General features: G+C 43.8%; 1 protein-coding gene across 1 annotated transcript in view; it reads right to left on the bottom strand.

Moving 5' to 3' along the window:
• The window catches only part of LOC138503502 (tolloid-like protein 2), a 186,946-nt gene that overhangs the window by 25,253 nt on the left and 143,095 nt on the right, over nucleotides 1-18,598 (bottom strand). Inside the window, exon 19 of the mRNA XM_069623284.1 lies at nucleotides 6,557-6,672. Within this exon, the coding sequence (XP_069479385.1) occupies nucleotides 6,557-6,672 (116 nt within the window). The remainder of the gene's footprint in view (nucleotides 1-6,556; nucleotides 6,673-18,598) is intronic.

Below are 18,598 nucleotides of genomic sequence, written 5' to 3' on the forward strand. Positions count from 1 at the left end.
CCTGGTTTTTGCTATTTTTGGAGGTTCGGTGGAGGATTTACCTCCAGCATTTTGCAGGAGGAAAAACTTCCACCTAACCACCAAAGTTGTTGAACGGAGATCTGGTAATGCAGTGGTAACAGGATTGCTGCTGCATTACCACTGTTTTTTCCTGCACCCCCATACTCGTAATGAGCTCCAAGGAGTGGCAGTGTGGGCGACAAAAATATCTTTTGTGTACCCAACCTTGGGCCTGATTTACAAAGAGTTTTTTCAGTGCGATGTTCCCATTGAAAAACGCTTTTGTAATCAGTCCCCATATGACATACATGTGTATAAGTAAAAATCTACATTTGTGCCTAAAGTGAAAGTCCAGCTCTATAGATGCATGTTTTGGGAAGATTTCAAAATACACAAAACATTGGGTGCTTCACAGCGACTGGTATAATTTACTGCAGGCATTTCTGGCTTCAGTTTAATTCAAATGAATTGCTGCAATACAGTTTGCCAGCAAATGTGATTCGTTGCAGATGCAACCCATTGAAAAGTTGGAGTAAGAAAGAAAACATTGGTCTTGGTGCAAATTGATAACACAGTCATGAAACTTTGTAGTTTTACAAAGTAGGGATCAGGAATTAAGCATATATGTAGTAAATCTGTAAGTAAATCAATCTGATATTACTTTTTCGCAACAGTTTACTATGGGCCTCATTACACGGATGGCGGTGAACCATGGCGCTATTAGCGCCATGGTTCATGCCGGTAAAATACCGGCACCGCCTTGGTGGAAAGGGGAATTACCGCCCTATTCCAAGGTTGGCGGGGCGGTAATTCCCCCTTCCACCATTGCCCTTCCCCATTCCCATTTTTGCCCCATAGGGCTATATGGGAATGGGGAAGGCGCTAATTACGGTACCGTAATTAGCTCCCGGGTCCCTTTGCGGGTTGGTTTTTACCGCCTGCAAAAAGCAGGCGTTAAATTCCCCAACCCGCAAAGGGACCTCGTAGTAAGTCGGTAAGGATTTACCGGTACCGGTATTTTAAACCCTTACCGCCATCCGTGTAATGAGGCCCTATGTCTTTAACAATGATTACAGTTGGTCTCTATTTCATAATCAGTCTATAAAAAATATTTTCTATGAATAATTCTTAATTGTAGACATAATTGCCTAAAAACACTGGAACGGTCTGCTTGCCGCGTTTTCACGGAGAGGGCTGTGCACCGGCATCCATGCTTCACAAAGGGATGGGCTCAGAGATGCAGCAGGCCATCCGGCTGTTCTTCATAGAGCATGTTCTACCCCAGAGTAGGTCAGCTGAAGGGGAAAGCGCAATGATGGCTGAGTCTCCACTGAAAATGATGAACCTGGAGATGGTCCCCTAGTACCGTGTGCTCACCAATGGATCAACCAGATCCCTTAAACAATATTTTAAGAATTGTTCCTGGTATTGCATTAAGAGAATTCTTTGTGAACATTTAGTCAAAAAGAATAAATCCCACATAATATCCATGATGATTCAATCATTTAATTCAAAAGCACAGCAAGGACACAGATTGAAAACACAGCCTACCAGTGCATTTCTGACAATGTCCATCATCGGGGCTGAATCTGTGTCAGCATGCACCATGCTTATGAATCATCAAATATGTAATATGGTGACATACCTGTATCACCAGTGAATACTACTGAAGTACTCTCAACTGGTTAAGTGGGGCAAACAGCTCAAATGGCATCCGGCTTGGCCGTCTGGTTGGTTCCCAAACCACATTAAATGAAGGATGGCAATGGCATCCTCCATTTCTTTGTGAGCTTCTATCTTCACAAATAATTCTCTTAATTCAATACCAAAAATAATTCTTAAAATATTGTTCAGAGGGTCTGGTTGACCCAACAGTACTTGGCGGTGGGGGGATCCCAGGGTTCATCATATTCTGATCGGTTCATGTCCTGGTGCCGAGGGCGTTTTCACTGCAGTTTGTTGAGTATGGTGCCCATACTGACACATTGTTTTTGCATTGCTGCACCTGAAACAGGGGGGAAAGTGTCAATGTGCATTTGCAAGCATGGCTCATTTCAAGTCCCTCACTGAAAATACACTCACTGAACATGCATGAAGGTGTCTAGCTGATGGTGCCTGGCACATGCAACCAACCTCTCCCCCTGCAAGCAAGTGCCTTCTGGGAATCAGGAGAATTGCATGCAGAGAATTACAACTGTACAATTCAAAGGTTGCTTTGTACATCACCAAATCTATGCCAAATGTATTTTGTGAATTGGCCCCATTGAGCTAAATGTTCAATTGAGGAAAATGTTCTGTGAACCTGCCCTCTCACCCGCTCCCTGGTAAGCCAGAAACCAAAAGGTCATCTGCTGAAAACATCTAAAATGTAAAAATGTAAAATTATGCAGAGATTTATAATTAGCTGAAAATACTCCAAGCTTCAGCACTATTAAGTGCATTGTGGTGTCATATGTTAGGCCCAAACCTCTTATCCGCAGTCTAACCTCATTTTTATGAATATTCAAATTTGTTGCTTGAAACCATATTCCCGTCCTGACGAGAGCAATTTTTTCTTCAGCACACACGCATCAATTAACAGAGTAAGCACAAGTCAACCTATTTAACATCACATACGGATATATTTGACACCACAGAAAGGCTTACTGAGCACAACCTGCACTTATCCCCTACATATTCATCATTCAGAATACACTCCAAAGGTCATGCCACTCTCCTTTATTGGAAATCCCCATTCCCTTCCCTTCCCATTGTTCCCCTGCTCTCTTATCTATCTATCTCCCTCCTAGACCTTGACACATTGTCTCCACCCTCAGTCCTCGTTTCCACTCTCTCTATTTATTGAAGCATATTGACTCTCTTCGGGTTGCTGGATCTTCTTGTCATGCTGTCTTTATAACTATTCACTTGCTTCAGCACCATTGTATGGGCCTGATCCCAACTATATTAGTGTTAGCGCCCATCGGTCTGGCAGTATTAGATCACGGGTTGGGCGCTAACTGTTAATCCCCATCACCCCTTGGGTCCATAGGACCCAATGGGGAATTTTCAGGGGGAATTACCGGACGGTAATACCGCTGGTGGGAATTGCACCGGAAATGGGCATTTCTATGGCAAATTTACACCCAGCTCAGAGCTGGGGGTAAATAAGCTAGACTCGTGATAGGGCCAGCCCTCAAATACGGCGTTAATACCATTACCTCCACATTTAAGGGCTACCTCCCAACTCGCGATGTGGCTCACTGCCCACAACTGCAACATCATCTGCAAAGACCCCCAACCTTTTGTATGGACTGACCATCTCCTCTTATCATTTGACATTCGCATTAACAACCCGAACCACAAACAGTGCCCCCCTGCACCAGCATGTCTGACCAGAAACAAGTGTAACATTACCGCGGAAGCCCTCACTCCACTGGTTCTGCCATCCTAAATACGATCCCCGACACTTCGGACCTTAACTTACAAGTAGACACCTACAATGACGCCATGACCAAAGCCATTGACGCCGTTGCCCCACTAAAATTACGTAAAGGTAAACACAGAGCCCATCTTAACTCCTGGTACACACCTGAACTCAAAATACTCAGAAATAAAAAAAAGAAGATGGAAACCCTATGGAAAACGACTCCATCAGTGGAAAATAAAATCAATCTTACAAATGCCTCCTCCCTTTATAAAAAATAAATAATCTGCACTAAGAAGGAAGCCTACAATGTAAGAATAAATAATGCAGGCTCCAGTGCTAAAGAACTCTTAACTATCATGAAGGAGTTAGAAAACCCTAACCCACCGACGGACATGTCCGTGAAAGACCAACCATGGTGCACGAGCATCCAAGAAGCCCTTACTAATAAAATCACTGGCCTGCAAATGAAAACTGAGAACAAAAGACTACAACTTTCCAGTAGTAACTCCCCTACCCCTAGCTTACCCACTACCCCTAACACCAACCCTGGCTTCACATTCAAAAAGGTCACTATACCAGAAGTCCAAAAAATCATAACCTCCCTCAAACCCTCAAACTGCAAAGGTTATCAAAGATGCAGAAAGAGACCTCTCCCCATTCATCTCCAAGCTAATAAATCTATCATTCTCCACCAACTCAGTACCCAACAATTTGAAACAATCATGGGTCCTCCCTCTTCTAAAAAAACAGCCCCTGGACCCAGCCATTCCTACTAATTACAGGTCTATCACCACTGTTCCCTTCCTGATAAAAATCCTTGACAGAGTTGCTTACCTGCAAATTCAGGATTACTTAGAGTTCAACCAATTACTAGGATTGCGTCAATCTGGCTTTCGACCTCAACATGGAACAGAAACCGCCCTTGTTGACCTCAAAAGTCAGATTGATGACATTAAAGATAAGGGTAAGGCTGCCATCCTACTTCTCGTAGACCTCTCAGCAGCCTTCGACCTGGTCGACCTAAAATACTCGGTAACCACCTCTCCTCTGCTGCCCATTTCTCCTCCTCTGCGGTCACGTGGATACAGTCCTTCTTGGCCAACGGAACCATGAGGGTTTTTTCCTCTGTGACAGCAGCAGACCTCATCCCCATCACCTGTGGTGTCCCACAAGGCTCATGTGTTTCCCCCACTCTATACAATGGGCCTCATTACAACCCAGGAGTTAAGGGTTTAACGGCGCCGTCGCCGCCGTTAACCCTTAACGCCTGATTACCATTTTAACGCCTGCTTTTAGCAGGCGTTAAAATGCAAGGCGCTAACCCGCCTTGGTGCTAATTACGGCACCGTAATTTACGGTGCCGTAATTAGCGCCTTCCCCACTCCCATTATGCCCTATGGGGCAAAAATGGGAATGGGGAAGGGTAAATGGGGAATGGGGATTTACCGACCCACTCACCTTGGAATGGGGCGGTAAATCCGCCATCCACCATGGTATAAACGGAATTTACACCATGGTGGTAAAGTAGGGAACTTACCGCCTGGGTTGTAATGAGGCCCAATATCTTTACAAAGCCTCTTTTTGACAAACTGGACCATCTGGGTGTCACCTACACAAACTACGCGGATGACACCCAGATACTCATCACCATCTCTGGCAACTACAATGCTGATGTCACTAGGATCAACGAAATCTTCTCCGTCATTCAGGCTTGGATGGCCACACATGGCCTCTGCCTGAATGACGAGAAGACTGAACTGCTCCTTGTTGGATCACCTAATAACCTACAAAAACTGAGCTCAGACTACTCCAACATCATCATCGATGGCAACACTATCCCTGTCGCTAAAAATGTGAAAACCCTCGGCTTTTATCTCGATGCCAATATTAATCTCACTAAACAACTCCACTCGACCGCCTCAGCTACCGCTTGCACAGGGAAATTAATTAGAGCCTGCAGACTAATAGCTGCCTCACGCTAGCTAGAACTCTCATACAATCTAAGCTAGACTATTGCAACAGCTTCTACCTAGGTGCCAACCAATCTGTAATCAGTAAACTCCAGGTTCTCCAAAACAATGAGCTACGAGCAGCACTAAACATTCCTAGGCGAGAGCATATATCCGCCACCAGAATCACATGCAAATGGCTCTCCATTCAACAGAAAATCGATTTAAAAACTCTCTGCCTCACTTACAAAGCCCTCAACCACCTAGCCCCTCCCTACCTTACTAACAAATTCACCATGAAACCGGCCATCAGAACCACCAGATCCTCCAACACTCTATGCCTCACGGTACCCAGATTTACTTCTAAAAGAGCCAGTGGCTTGAGCTTCACGATCCTCGCCTCCCAACTCTGGAACACCCTGCCCTTGAACATCAAATCGTCCAAATCCTTCCAGTTATTCAGGAAACTTGTCATTGGGTGGCTACTAACAAAAAAACAACCTTAAGCTAGACCTAGCTACAATCTGTATATATTGTACATGCCTCACCTATGCCATTACTGTAAGCATTAACTACCACTGTCTGTATACACTGTACATAACCTTGCTAATGTACTACTGCAAATTACTATGTACTGTGCCTTGTAACCTGTCCTTAGCGCCCTTTTACTCCCGGGTCCGGAGCGCTATATAAATAAAATAAACAAACAAACAAACAAACTGAAATGCTTGTGGGGCAGGTTTGTGTTATACAAAAGCCAAAAATACGTTCTCTTCTAGTAATACATGCAAAGTCAATTAACAGTCTAACGGGAACACCAAGCAAAGATGTTCTGCCACACAGAGCAATACAGCAATATAGCGATGACTAGACTTAGGGGAAACTGATTTTCAGACCCACCACAGTATTTGGAAGGGCTGACATGTAAAGATTGAAAAGCAGTGAGACAATGTGGCTCAAAAACCTATTTATTCACTTTTTAGTACGGATAAATGTCGCACTGCCTATGTTTGCCCAATCCTTTGCTACGTTATCAATTCAATAGATACATCAGAGAAATTGCAATCATTTTAAAACAAAATCATAATTCAGTTTGAGTAGTCACAAATCTGCTAGCCCTTCTTTGAAGAATCTTTGTCAGACACTAAGATTCGATCACAGCGCCAGAATTATTCTGGATGGAGGAGTGGCTGCTCACCTTATTTGATGGCACTCGGATCATCCAGAGTGAGCCATTGTTGTTCGGGTACAAAATTCGGTAGTTGGCTGGGAAAATATATCCAGTGGCATCAGAAAGTGTAATCCAGGGAACGGCTGAAAGGGAAAATGTATACTTTTGAGATTGGGAATGCAAGGGAGAGGCACAAGGGGTGCATGCCTTCATCAACCTGGTTCTGCTCAATGGCTCAGATCACTTTGCCAGTTTAGGTTCAGAAGTAGCTGTCTCTGTAATTTCCGGCTCAAATGGAGTGAGATAAGGAGTGATTAAGTGAGTAAACAAGGGAATGGAAAAAGAGAGACATAACGTGATGAGAGAAAGATAAAAGTGAGGCAAAGAAGAAGGCTGATTAGACTTATAATACCATCAACTTCAATGCACTTTGGTTTGGTCCTAAGCGTGTGGCCAATCAGTTGATCTGTCTACATGTAATAACTGATTCCTATTGCACAGTAATAGTAATGGGTTAAATAACCCACATAAAAGAGTACAATTGAAGAGATCTGGGTAATCCCTGAAAATGTGACTCCTGTGAGCAGGATCTTTCTTGGAGAATGGTGAGGGTTTTCTTTCTATAGGAAGACATGTGAAATTCATTTCTACAACTTCTCAATAACAATGCTAATTGCATTGAACTTGAACATATCTTCACTCATATTCTGATTTGAAGGCTCCGTTTGCAATGACATTTAAACAATTGGGGTTTGTTTTAATGGTATAAAGCTAGTAAGAAGTGTGAAAAATGTTGAAAATGCTAAACCGCCCATGCGTGCCCAATTAATATTTTCAAGTAATTACGGGGATGGCCTTCAACCCTGCACCTCATTCTTAACCATATGCACCCCAAAACATCCTGATCCTCTGGAACAGGCCGGCCACTGCTCCACATCGCCAGAAACACTGTGGTCATGTCCCCCATTCTGTTACTCTGAATCTCGTGCTTGGGGCCAGGTGTCAAGCATGCCATGTCTATGATAAAAATGATAAAACTCAAAGGTTTCTTATTATAGCACGTACAAGCAGTGATAGCAATATCAAATATGTGTTTCTATTTCTAGTGAAGTAGATTTGCATGCGCTGAAAATACAAAAACACATTTCTAGTGCCAGTGCAGGTGTCCCTGTTCACACACTAAATGGGAGAAGTGTTTTCTATGTTCTGGTATTATTAAATGTTTGTGCTAGAAAAAGAAAACACAAGGCCCTCGGTAGGATGTCATCAAGCTCTCTTCCTCAGGTCCTCTGTCTGCTTGAGCATTCAAACCATATCACCTGTAATGTTTCACATTTTCAGAAGTTTGAATAATTAGTTAACAGAAGGCTAGAAATGTGTAACAGGGTTTCCAACTTTTAAAGAGGAGCTTTTTAACATTTGGATTGTTTGCTAAAGGACAAAAACTTGTTTGCCTGCACATATCCAAAAGACAACTTTCAATATTAGTGATATTAGTAATTGTGAGAATGTTTTGGTTTGGCGATTCTCAAGACTAAGATTTCTTCATGGTGGAAATTACAACCCATATTTTGTATGACATTTGAATGAAGCCTATATATAAAGCTTTAGGCAACAAGCCACAAGGCCTAAAACGATGCCAAATATGAATAATAGATTTTAAAATAAAACTCTAGGTGTCTGTGACAAATCAACTTTCAGTGCAACAGAAGTCTAGGGATGAATATCAGTTTCTAAACATCAATCCGCCCCACACCTCTAGTACATCAGAAGGGATCCAAACAGATTGGAACACAAGTAAATTATAAACCTCCTTGTCCAATTTTTGGTAACGTGGACGGAACCGCAGGCTTATCTCTGAAAGGTTGTGGATCATTGGTTTGTTGCAACACAGCGAAAATACAAATATTTCCCAATGATAAAAATAACTGTCCAGTCAAGTTTGTATTAAAAATATCTACTTTATTATTATTACAACAGATAGATATAGCACACTACAAATTACAACCCACACTGTAGAGGAACATAGAGGACAGAAGTTTCACGAAGGAAAGGGATGCACTTTGGAAACTGACAGGAGGATAGTCGGTAAGGTAATCAGTCTTACTGTTCAAGGTTATTTGGTTTCAGCAGCAAGGGGCAGAGGGTTGTAACTGTGTCTAGGGGCCTTCACATGTACCTGGTGCTTAAGAAGTGCTTAATTCCTGACATCGGCAAGGCGGCTCCAGGGGGCCTGGCAGCTTCTGAGACAGAGTTCGAGGCGGGAGACAGCTGTGGGGATCAGGCGGCAGGCAGGTCAGCAAGCGAGGCTGGATGGATGGACGGCTTCGGGCTGTCCTACACAGCGGCTCGGGGCAAAGAATTGTTGTCTCTGTGCTGGTTTGCAGATCAGGACTGCTGGTCGAGTTGTCTCGGATGGCTCTGGTTACTGCAGCATTACAACAGTCAGCGGTGCAGCCAGTTGTAGTTCGAGGACTTTACTGTCCCGAAAATGTCCTTAAAAGGCAGACACTTGTTGATGATTGTGTGGCACTCCTAGCTTCTTCACATGGCTTCTGTTGTCCTTTCAAGATGGACAGCCAAAAGTTTAGGAGACTGTTTGCAGGCAATGGCCTTGTCCTTAGTTCAGATACTCTCTGGCACTTCCCACCTAGGATGCTTGCTGTCAGAACCTAGAAGAGCATGTTACGTCCTGGCTGGGTACAGTATTGGAACTTGTGGCCTTCCTTCACTGGCAATAGATGTAAGGTACACTGTACCTTCAGCCCAGGTCCAAATGAGTCCTTCTTAATACCTTTGAAGTCGTTGGATGATCTGCTATGTGAGGAGTTCAACCCTCTTTTAAAGTCAAATGGGCCCTAGTGATTGGTGCAAGATAAGCCTACCTTAATGAACCAAAACTGGGTCCCCACCAACAATCTTCTCTTATGCCTGAGGTCAGGACCAGAGTGCTCTGCAACAGGAGAGGTAAGTGGGGACAACATATACCTAAGTCCCACCCATCTTCCTGTCTGTTGTGGATCAAAGTGTCTCTCTGGTTAACCCTCTGTGACTCTTAATTAAAGCACGGGTCTCCCTTTAAGTTTGTGACAAGAGCAGACTTCCTGTCTCCCTCAAATCAAATATTTCTCCCCTCTGAAAGGGGTCCACTCTGCAGGGGTCCCTACGGTAACTGATGGACCCAGACATGTCATTCAATGCCTTTCATACAGAGGGGTGGGAACTAGTTTCAAGATGATACATTGCATACCAAAGGGGTGTTAGCCCCGTTTTCCTGTTGTTTGTCTGGCAACCAAGCCCCTTCCACGCTTGCCTCAATTATCTCTCATTAGCATGCACTGCCACCAGCCGAACTAAACCATACGAAAGCAGAACCATGGAGCCTTTGATATTTTAATTAGACTGCCCATGGCCGGAGGAAGGTGTCCCTTCCCCCTTCATGAGATACTTTGATGTACCCATGGCTGTCACATTCCATCTGCACATGACATGGGAGGATGGTGCCTGTAGGCTGTGTCCTCCCGGATTACACATGACTATGCATTTTGTACGGTGAGCGAAATATATGTGTTCGTAATGGCCTTACACATTTTCAGAGGTTGATATCCCACCAATCATTTTCATTATCAAAAAAACTAAAAAAAAAGCCCAGGCGAGCACACACTCCCAGTGCGGATGGTCGAATTCCTCACAGCAACCCAGAACTTGAGCTGATGTGAGAATATTGACAGTGAGCTGGAAACCCACCATTAGCGATAAACAGACCAGTGAACAGCATCAGTCAAAATATAAAGACTTCTCTCTTATTAGCAAATAGAGATTATTATTGACATCCTCTCAACCAATCAGAATGCTCAGAATGCAGTCAATAGCTAGTTGTAGCAGCTGTATTCTGACTTTAAAAGGAGGCAGGGAACAACAACGACATTTTCCCTGGAAGACTTCTTTCCTTTCTAAGAGGAAGTTTTACTTTACTGCAATATCCTATTTAACACACTAAGGAGAAGGCTAAAAACATGGGAACAGGTTTTCACTTTCTAATAGAGAAACTGTATACTTTGAATCCTAATGCATGCTCATGTTAAACTCACTCCAGTTTAACCAGGTTTGCAATTAAAATGCTTAACTTTTCAAGACAACCTTGTGTTAAGAAGGATTTCTGAACTCTGTCCAGGAGGGGAAGAGATTCTGAAGGCCAGCCTAGTTTCTTGGAACAGGGTAACCTCTGGACAAGCCAAACCAATCAGGGTAGCTATGGCAGGCGGTCAAGACTAAGTCTCAGGAGGGGTGAGGGTGACTGAAGGACCTCAATGAGCACACAGAGCAAGGATACTTACACATTACTCCAGACAGGTGTTATATTAAGGCCTTCGTAACATAGACCATAGCAAAGAATCACAGTAACATTAAGTAAACCAATATATCACACTCAATACAATATATATAAAAGACCAGGGGGATCTAAAAGGGTGACTGCACGAAATATGTTGACAACCTAGATGGGAAGGAAACAGGCAGTGCAGTTAATCTTTAGGCCCAGTTCAACATCAGTTATTCACCTAACTAAGAGGCAGTCCAAGCCCTAAGAAGAGGGGATCCTTGTGCTCAATAGTACATGTATGTAAACGCACGCGGTTGTTCCAATGGGCAAAACAGGGTCTCTTCAGGGGTCTCTAGCAGCTTGGGAAGGTGGATGAGGCGATGAAGAATAAGTTCCCACTTTTCAAGAAGGACCTATACTTGAAGGCAGAGGTGGTTCGAGAGTTCGGGATGGAGTTGCTATTGCGTAATAGCAGTGGACAGAAGAGGGGCCGCCAGGGGCCACTTGCGTAAAAATGGGCCACCAGTTGGGGTATTGATTACTCACCGGTCCCTGATGCAAGGAGACCCAAACTTTGGCAGGTTAGTCTAATTTGGTTGCAGGTTCGAATGCGGCAAAAAGGACGTCTCGGCACCTTTTAGTTCCTGAGATCCAGCGATGATTCCCAAACGAGACAGTGGCAATTTCGCCAATCCGGGTGGATGAATCGCCCCAGTTTCACTGCAGCAGGCTTCAGGGGCAAGAGGGTCACAAATGCAGCGGACTAGGAAAGGACATCGCTGCAGCAGGGCAACACAGTAACCGCATTTACTCCGGTCCAGGCGCACTCGTCTCATTTCAGACCTGGGAATGCCAAGCGTACGAAATTCGGTGTGAGGGTGCCGTGGACACAGAGCTAGCAGTATACCAAGTTTCGAGGGCCTCCTCGAAAAGACGGCGGAGACAGAGCAAAAGAGCAAAAGTCCCGCATAAGCTGGTCAGCCCACTGGCTGCCCCAGGGAACCTTCCGAGAAAGCTTACTTACAGGTTTTGGTGAAGGTGCCGAGCATAGTTGGTCCCACTATTCCAATGGGTCGAAGCATCTTTGCAGACCTTCTAGGTCGACCGGATGCAGAGGGGTCCCACGGGACGACAGCGGTCTCAGGGTGCCAAACCTTCCAGCGGGTCACCAGCAGTTCCTCGACTCAACTTTGTAGTTGTAGGATACTTGGATCCTATCCTTTGTTCAGTGAGAACTCAGGAGATCGACCTGGTAGTTGTGTTTCCAGCCTCCTCTTATCCAAAGTTCCCCTTGTGCCAAAATGGAGAGGACCCAATGGAAAATCTGCTCACAAACACTCACTCCATACGTGGACCAATCACAGACCACGGTGGTCTCAGGCATTCAGGACACTCTAGACTCTCTGGCACCCAGGATGTGTATTGAGACCAGACATCCAAGCCCACATCCTGGAGGCACACACATAAGGCATGCAGAAGGCCGCAAAAGCATTGGGATTCACAGGAAAATGCATGACCAAATAAGGACTGGCCTGGATCGATTCGACCTGTAGAAGGTGAAGGGGCAAAATGGCCAAAGTACAGGACAAAGAACCTTGTGGCATGGCGATTTTGGAGCCTGGCCACCTATTTGTGCCAAATGCGGTTAACGCGTTTAATATGGTAGGAAAGGGTTAAAAAATAATGTGAAACGATAGCTGCCACCAGTCCTGTCCATGACACATCTGCGTTGAGGAAAAGCACTTGTGGATTCGTTTGCTGAAGGTGCAGGAGGCAGCTTTCTTCAGCCACATTTTCTTTTTTTTTTTTGTTGCAGAACTTACCAGCCTGCTCCCCCTCCGTGTAGCACTGCGAGCACTGGGCTCTTGCTAGTATTGGGAGGCGGGGCCGCTGGGAATCACGTGTCGTGATCACGTGACTGACCTACGATCTTCAAAACTGCACTGCAGCCGCCCGAGCGGCGTTGAGGAAAAGCACTTGTGGATTCGTTTGCTGAAGGTGCAGGAGGCAGCTTTCTTCAGCCACATTTTTTTTTGTTTTTTGTTGCAGAACTTACCAGCCTGCTCCCCCTCCGTGTAGCACTGCGAGCACTGGGCTGTTGCTAGTATTGGGAGGCGGGGCCGCTGGGAATCACGTGTCGTGATCACGTGACTGACCTACGATCTTCAAAACTGCACTGCAGCCACCCTTGCGGCGTAAGCCCTGGTGGCAGAAGGGCTGGAGCCGCTGTTTTGCTGTTTGGCTGTGGCCGTGTACGTGTGCAGTGAGTACTCCAGTTTAGAGGTACTTTGTTCCGTTAGCTACATAAGCCTGCAATTGCCATAAGGGTAAGGGGGAGAGACGGACTCTGGCAGCTCCTTAAGCTGTCGGGCGTTCCTTACCCTGTGGCTGGATAAATTGTGAACCTTTGCTTGAATTCAGAGAACCAAGTGTCTGTTATATTCTATTTTTAAGCGTCCTACTCGAACTTTGAAAGCACCCAATCCAACCACTGTGTGTCTATTGTTGTGATAACATTAAGAAAACTCAATTTTTGTATTTCTTCTCATTTTTAATTTTGAATTGTTGGCTATTTCCAATTTGTTTCATATGGCCTATTTATTAACTTCTGGTATGCCTCAAAATTTACGTCAGAAGGGATTGACAATACCTGTGGCACGACTCCCTTGTCTCTCTCGTAGGATTGTCCATCTTCCTTCCGTTACTATGTTAGGTAGCTCCCATTGCACAAAGATTCCATCAACCCTTGATCACATTAGTGAAGTTCTTCCAGTTTTTGACACTCTGTCTCCCTATGAGCCCTTAACGAAGGAAAACACTAAAAGTGACGCCATGAGAGCGGCTCTTCCACTCTCAGACAACACAATGTTGCATACACCCTTGCCATGTATGACTACGAAAAGAAGAGGCACTAAGCACTTAGATAGACCTTTAACGTCCTCTCCATGTTTCGAGCCTGAACTCTCACTACATGCTAGACACTCTGATTCGAACAATTCGATATTGCAGGATTCTCAGAGCATAATTAATCTTATTTCAGCCAGTTCACGTTTGGAGTGTTCACCAAGTTCCCCTTCAATTTCCTTTGTCTATCCGACTCCTCGCAGAGTCCAAATACAAGTCCCACAGGGACTTTCTTTTCAAAGTGCTGTGGGAAAACTCACTTCTCAGAATCCATCTAACACTTCATTAGCTAATCTGGTGGACAAAACAAACATGCCATCTAAGAGCCCATCTCCTGTCACAACAACATCACCAGTGCGGACTATATTACCAGTTGATTCTCATCTCCCTTTGGCTACCCTCCCAATAGAAGCCAGGGTTGCTCTATCAACATCCGACATTACTTTGGCCGCTATGCAGTTAACTTTACAAAGTCTGTTTAAACTATTTGAATGTCTAGATGCCAAAGTTACTGCTCATTCAGTAGAAGCACACGAAACCTTAGTACTACTCAAGACTTTAGCTGATAATCTGTCATCAAATCCTCGCGATTCTTGTCGAACTAACAATACTCATGATGACGATATTTCAATTGTGACCATCGTATCTACAAGTCCCATGTCCCTTAAGTTTCCGCCTCCGCAGATTATACCGGCAATTGCGGATATTATTACTTCTGAAGGATGGCTGAATCCTGCCACCACTTATGATCTGGTGAATGATGCACATACCACTCTCCCAACTGATTCTTCTACCTTAGTGCTCTCACCCCCCCTATCCCCTATGTCTTCTGCGATTACTGAGAAAGGAAATGATATTCCGTCCTTACCAGCAGGAATAAACAGAAAAAAGACCTCCAAAATTTCTCACAATACCCAGAAAAAAAACAAGAAAAATTCTAATCTGGTTACTTTGACATTACAGAAGCAAACTATGAAAACTTTCTTTCAAACTTTAATCCCGGTACCTGAGTCTTTGGTAGCACTACAAGCTCCTCAAGATCTAATACAAGCACCAGTGTCTAAACAACTTACACCTACGCTTTTTCCCGATTCAGTTCCTACTATTAGTAGTGCAAATTCTTGTCCCCTGACCCAAGCGACAACTGCTTCTTTGGCAAGTAAGCCAGTTCAAACTTTCGATCCTACACAATCGATAGCAATACCGTCTTCCTTAGTGCCTCCCATCTCTGGTCTGCAGAATCCTAAACCCATTTTAGGACTTCCTACTGTACCTCTGGGTAATATTGTAGCGTCTTCTCCAAACTTGATTTTAATTGCCCCACCTCCGTGTCAGAACCCTTTACAGTCCAATATTGGGTCCTCTATCCCAGTGTTGCCTCCAGTGTCAATTACTACCATGGCCTCTAGCCATCCTCCCTTAGATGCTTTGATTCGTGAACTTGAGTTAGCCTCCACTTGCCAACTTCCAAACAAATGTAAAGGCCAAACAAACTCAGCTGTTAAGTGACAAAATTGTGTCGTCAGCCACCAAAAAGAGCATTGACTCTTCCACCACAGTCTCGGCGGAACAAATACGTGAGGCTGTAGATGCATATTTGGTTTCATGCTCTCAGTCTATCCCTTCTAAGCTTTCCCAAAAACCAAGTGGTCCAAATTCGTCGCTGAGCCAATGGCTCTTACCGAGTTCTATGCCAACATCCATAGTAACTCAACAATCTTCTCTGCGTACTGACAATCGCCCTCACGCCACTCCAGCTCACGCTTCAGATCCATCTAAACCTAATCTAAAGGATCCTTTTCATTCTGTAACCCATAATTCCCGAAATAACATCCCAGTGGTACCCACTTCTCATCCCTTGGCACGGCGCAAATGCCATTCTTTAATTTTGAAGTGTTGAGGAGGAAACTTTGGCACCTATGATTTAAAACGCCGCAGTGTGCTCAACATCTTCTCTGAAGTGGTGGAGCTCGACGACATAAGCTCGAGTGACATTGAGCAGATTGAATTCATCTCTGAGAATACTTGTTCGGTGGTGCATTTGTGGATACCTTCGGGTATCGTTCTAAATACCATCTGGAAATCAAAATTGCAATTATTTTCGATGGGGTTCTTATTAGCACAAGACCCAGCAATTATAAATGGGGACTCTAATGTAAAGCAACCATCTTATCAATCTAGCGCAAGCCTCCCTTCGATGCAGAACATTGGTCGTGCCGAGTCGTATATGTCATAACCATTAGAAACATTTAAAGACCATCTCATTAATGTTGCTAGCTGGAACACTAGAGGTTATTCTCATCTACAAACCTCTATTGCTAACTTCCCAGCTGTCATGGACATAATAGCACTACAGGAAACTTGGCTCCTGCAAACACCTGTATGGAACAATTACGAGATCGTTCTGCTTCCAGCCATTGGGAGTCAAAGACGTCGACCATCATCAGGTTTATTGACAGGAGTAAACATATCCAGTGGTTTCGCCATTGAAGCCTGGGATTCCGTTTCTGCCTTTATCCAACTTGTTAAGATTACAGGTCCAGCACACACCATTGCATTGATCAATATCTATCGCAATCCTCTAGGGTTGACTGATACTGCTTTTTATACAGGTTTGTCTAGACTTTTAGATTTTGTATTCCTTTCCCAAGATATTACGGATACCCTCATCGTAGGTGATCTTAACTTGGACTGTATTAATCCTAAAGTAAAAATCACAATGGAGAAGGTTAAGCGATGGACCTCCTTTATGTCAAATCACCATTTTCACATGACCAATGGTGAAATTCAAGGCGATATTCCGGCTCAGCCCACATGGCATAGAGGTTCCATATCTACTACAATTGACTATATGTATACACATACCAACTTATCTGGACAAATAAGCACTTTTAAAATATTTCCACAAGTACATAGTGATCACCACCTACTAGTGCTTACAATTAAGTGGAATTATTTACCTATCAAAAGGTCATACTATACGAATGACCTAATAGTTAATAATGCTAAAACGCGCCTTCGTTGGTCAAATAGTAACTTGTCCTCTCTGGCTCGTTTAATCATCTTAAATGATAGTTCTACTTAGTTAGTATACTAACCTTCTCCTTACTTTTGATTCTCGTATGAAAAGTAATGAGCTTCTTCCACACAAACATACCTTCAATCCATTAATCAAGGCTAAAAAGACTGAATATCATAGTGAAAAAAGAATGATTCTTAAAACAAATTTGCCTAACTCCATTCAACAGTTGCAAATCGTTAAAAGCAAATTCCATAATTGGATGAAACAACATCGTGCACACATTTTACAATTAGATGGTGAACATATGCTCAAATTAATAGCAAATAAGAATACGGCCGAAACTTGGGCAATTTTCAACCAATGTGCTAATACATCTCAAGGTACTTTACAGGTCTCTAGTGTTACTGAGACCCAATGGATTGAACACTATTCTAGCCTATATGCAGACTCATCTTTTGTGCCTTTGGTCAAACTACCTAGCCACTCCGAGCGTTGGTCTCTTGCTTGTTCCCCACTTATACTAGAAGAATACATCAGACATATTAGCTCTTCTCGGGCTAAAGGCCCTGATGGCCTTAGTAATCATATGTTTAAATTGAACCCTACAAAGTGGGCTGAAATATTAAATAATCTCTTCCAATCTATCATCAGGACTCGCGAGATTCCCAACTCTTGGAAAACATCTATTATCGTCCCTATTCACAAAAAGGGCGACCGCACTTTACCGTGCAATTATAGACCCATTGCCCTTCTTGATGCCCCCGGAAAGCTTTTTTCAAAACTTATTTTGAGGGACTTTAACATCTGGACCAAAGCAGCCCATGCAAGAGACCCGTTTCAAACTGGTTTCCTTTCAGGGCTAGGCACAAACATTAACTTGTTCTGTCTTAACGCTCTCAAATCTCAAGCGCAAAATACCAAACAAGCACTTTATTTTGCCTTTGTGGATCTCCACACGGCATTTGATGCCATCTCTCGTCCGATTCTGTTTGCAAAACTTACCAGAGATAAGTGTCCGCCCACTCTACAACAAATTATTCAGTTGTTGCATGGAGAAACCTCAGTGCGCATTAGACTGAACCTAGAAGGTATTCTATCTAGAGCAATTCCAACTGCTCGTGGCCTTAAACAAGGCTGCTTTCTTGCGTCAGCAATCTTCAACTACTATATGTATGATGTGCGCAAGGTTTTCGAGGAAATAACATCGGACTCCCCCAGGATAAACAATTGCCAGATCCAAACTTTAATGTATGCCGACGACTTGGTGTTAGTTTCCAAAACTCCAGTTGGATTACAAAAACTTCTTGATGGCTTTAATAGCTATATACTGGCCAATGATTTACATGTGAATACAACCAAAACCCAGGTTGTCGTCTACAGACCACGTAATACAATAAGATCTCTTTCATCTTGGTCTATTAATCACATAAATCTGGCGATAGTATCAAGCTATGTTTACCTTGGTATGGTCTTTGATGCCAGTGTCACTACTAATGCTCACCTCGATGCTATTAAGTGTAAGCTTAACTCTGCCATCTCCCAAACCAAAATTACAATGCATCGATACAGTGCTTTTTCAATGCAACCAGCTGTCCTCTGTTGGAAACAAAAAGCCACCCCATGTATTCTATATGGTTTAGAGTCTCAATCACCATGGCTACCAAAAGTCTTTGATAAGCTCGAAGGCAAATTCTGGAAAGCAATTCTTCAGCTGCCTCAATGTATTCCGATTGTTTAGATACGGTATGAATTGGGTCTCACTTCTCTCTATGCCCAGTATCAGTGGAGAACATGTACCTTACTGCGAAAAACTCTCCTACCT

The sequence above is a fragment of the Ambystoma mexicanum genome, chromosome 11, assembly GCF_040938575.1.
Source record: "Ambystoma mexicanum isolate Mex_15411 chromosome 11, UKY_AmexF1_1, whole genome shotgun sequence".
Classification (NCBI taxonomy): domain Eukaryota; kingdom Metazoa; phylum Chordata; class Amphibia; order Caudata; family Ambystomatidae; genus Ambystoma; species Ambystoma mexicanum.